This window comes from Fukomys damarensis, unplaced genomic scaffold, assembly GCF_012274545.1.
Source record: "Fukomys damarensis isolate Sample0158 unplaced genomic scaffold, DMR_v1.0_HiC HiC_scaffold_12, whole genome shotgun sequence".
In the NCBI taxonomy this organism is placed as follows: domain Eukaryota; kingdom Metazoa; phylum Chordata; class Mammalia; order Rodentia; family Bathyergidae; genus Fukomys; species Fukomys damarensis.
In genome coordinates this window covers 16,519,986-16,522,925 of record NW_022900924.1, presented here as the reverse complement: position 1 = coordinate 16,522,925, position 2,940 = coordinate 16,519,986, and the positions used below count along the sequence as shown (strand labels likewise).

Here is a 2,940-nt window from a genome sequence, read left to right as displayed (position 1 = left end):
AGGCTGGCCTTGAACTTGCAGAGATCCTCTTGACTCAGCCTCCTCCAGTGCTAGAAATACAGGCGTGTGCCACCATGCCTGCTCTCCCACACACATTTTAAAAATGTAAAAAATACAGGCCAGGGATTTAGCTCAGTGGTTCTGCCACCAGACTCGCAAGCACAAGGAACCAAGTTCGACCCCTGGTACCAAAAAAAAAAGTAAAAAATACTATTCTCAGTCATTCATAAAAAGTTAACAGAGGTTTAAAAAAATAACCTCAGGGAGCTGCATGTAATTACAGTTTCATTCTCATGGTAGTACAATTTTTTTTTTTTTTTTTTTTTTTTTTTTAGTTCTCACTGTGTAATTCAGGCTGGTCTTGAACCAGGTAGCCCAGGCTGGCCTCTAACTTGGGGCTGTTCTCCTGTCTCAACCTTTCAAGTTCTGGGATTACAGGTATTACAACACACTTGATTAGTGGTACATTTTTAAATTGTATGAATAAACAAATTATGTTCATTAAAAAAAAAGCTGAAATGACATCAGGGAAACAAATGACAAAACAGTAATGCTTAGAAATATTAAGAACAAAACTAACATCTTAAACCAGTAGTGATTAAGGGTGTATTTTGAAAAACATAGCAGGAGGTTATCCATTAATCCCGTAAGACATCTAAGTGGAAATTTCTTTTAAATTCAACACTGAAAAATGTATTATTTTAGAATTTTAGATAGATGCTAAGTTAATCTACACAAAATTCTATGGCCACAAAAATCAAGATGAGTTTTTAAAAATCATTCTTCTACAATAAATTAATTTTATGAATCATGTCTAAAATAGACCTAATCTCACACAATTCTGACTACTTACAATAAAGTGTGATGCAGAAACACAGTATCATAATAGAGCAATAAAAAATGTGTAACATCAATGACCCTAGAGCCAAGAGTGCAGCAATATGTTTTCATGCTGGAGAACACTTTTCAACTCTGGTTTTGGTCAACATTTTTCTGCATGTCTTAGATAGGGTGTACTGATGAAGAAGAGGAAGCTGTCTTTCAACAAAAAAGATGCTTTGCTGTTACACACACCACTGTATTTTAGCTAAAGTAAGAGATGTGAAGACAGAAGTAGTACAGGTACAAAAGTACAAATTATTTGCCAAGATTTACATAGCAAGTCAGAGGCAGAAATGGGTTCATCTTTTTCTTTAGATTCTTGACCCTCCTTGTCATCAAAGGACAGATTATTCTCAAAAGTATCTTTCAGAGTCTTAAAACAAATTAAGAATAGTCAGGCACACTGGAAAAGACAAACAAAGTGCTTCCTACCATACATTGCATGCGTCTGCTCATGAGCCCCGTACTGAGTTGCTGAAGAAGACACTAACGCAGGCTGGGCATGTGCAGGCGGTGCCATCATTCTAGCATTACCCTGTATCACAGGACTGTAGACATGAGGGTGCTGTGTTCAAACAAAAAATAAAGGAACAATGTTAAAACACCAAAAAGAGCCAAACAGATTTTAGTTAGATTTTTAACTCTGTGGTCTCCAGAAACAACAATTCTAAAACTTTGCTTGGCGGCTTCCTTTGACACTCTTACACTGATGAATAAACCTGAAACATGTATTTAAAAGGCTTCAAAGTCCTTAGTTATGTAACCCCCCATTAATACAAAGCAAAAAATGTAAAAGAAAATCCCTTGATTACATTAAAAGTTCTTAAAATGGAGTAAAAATTACAAAGCCATCTGAGCCTTACTTGAGACTGATAATGTGGCACATGTTGAACTAGTGGCTGATTTGGGAACTGCTGAGGACTGTAGGCCACATACTGAGTGGAGTACGCTGGCGGGGTGGCTACGATGGGCGGGCCTGCTGCTGAGGCTGGGTGCATCATGGTGCTCTGATGATGCTGGTCTTGCCGTTGCTGAGGCATATTTGGTACTGCAGGGGAAGAGAGAGACTTACATAGAACAGCACCTCCTTCATATCATATGTTAATGTAGTATATACACTCACATGGTACAAGGCTCTGCCTGCATGGTTTGACTCTCCTTGCCTGCCTTTCCAACACCATCCCATTTTATGCCTATTTTATTTTGTCTTAGTAGTACTTGGGATTGCACTCAAGTCCTCACACTGAGCTATATCCCTAGCCCCTTTTTTAAAATTTTGAGATAAGATCTTGCTAAATTGCCTGAGCTGGAGTTGACCTTGCCATCTTCCTGCCTTAGCCTTTCAGAGAGCTAGTTTACATGTGTGCCCTACAGTGAGATCTTATGCTACTCCTGCCATCACTTCAGATACCATGGGCTATTTTCCTATCACATGTGCTTGCCTCATCCTTAGATACCAGTTCCCAACTCAAAGTTGGAAAGATTGTGACTACTTGTGATACTCAGGTGTCAGCTTGAAAACATGTTCTCGGGGAGAGCCTTTATGATAAACCTCAGACACCCACAGCACTATCAATAACTTCTGCTTTTCTGATGATCCATTTACTTTTTATCTCTACCACAAGATCCTGAGGGTTGACAGACCTTTGATATAAATTATGCCATTGCCAAGGAAGAGGACTGGGTTCAACTGAGAGAGAAAAAAGACATGATAAAAGCCAAACAGATCCAACACCAAATACTGAATCTTCAACATCTCCCTCCTCAAACCCAGTATCACACAGCACCATGTAGCAACTGGCAGGTCCATAAATGACAGCTCTTTTAAAACTTTATGACTTGCATCATTCCACACTTTTTCCCCTCCCTGTTAAAAGATCTAGTTATGACCTTAGCTACCACTGTGTATTTGTTTGCCAATTCTATTTCTTCATCTGAGAAATGTCTATTCATTTCAGATGCCCATTTCTGCATTGGGCCTTTAAATTTTTGGGGGGGGGGTTCTGTCTTTTTGGTTGTTTTTTTTTTTTTTTTTTTTTTTTTTTTTTTTTTTTTTTC

At 38.4% G+C, this 2,940-nt stretch overlaps 1 protein-coding gene across 9 annotated transcripts in view; it reads right to left on the bottom strand.

The window, feature by feature from the left end:
• Nucleotides 1-2,940, bottom strand: part of Atxn2 (ataxin 2) — an 84,162-nt gene that overhangs the window by 14,938 nt on the left and 66,284 nt on the right. For all 9 annotated transcript variants that reach the window (XM_033762436.1, XM_033762433.1, XM_033762435.1 and 6 more), the window contains 2 exons: nucleotides 1,746-1,930; nucleotides 1,315-1,447 (listed from right to left, as the gene is read on the bottom strand). In XM_033762436.1, coding sequence (XP_033618327.1) covers nucleotides 1,315-1,447; nucleotides 1,746-1,930 — 318 coding nt within the window. The remainder of the gene's footprint in view (nucleotides 1-1,314; nucleotides 1,448-1,745; nucleotides 1,931-2,940) is intronic.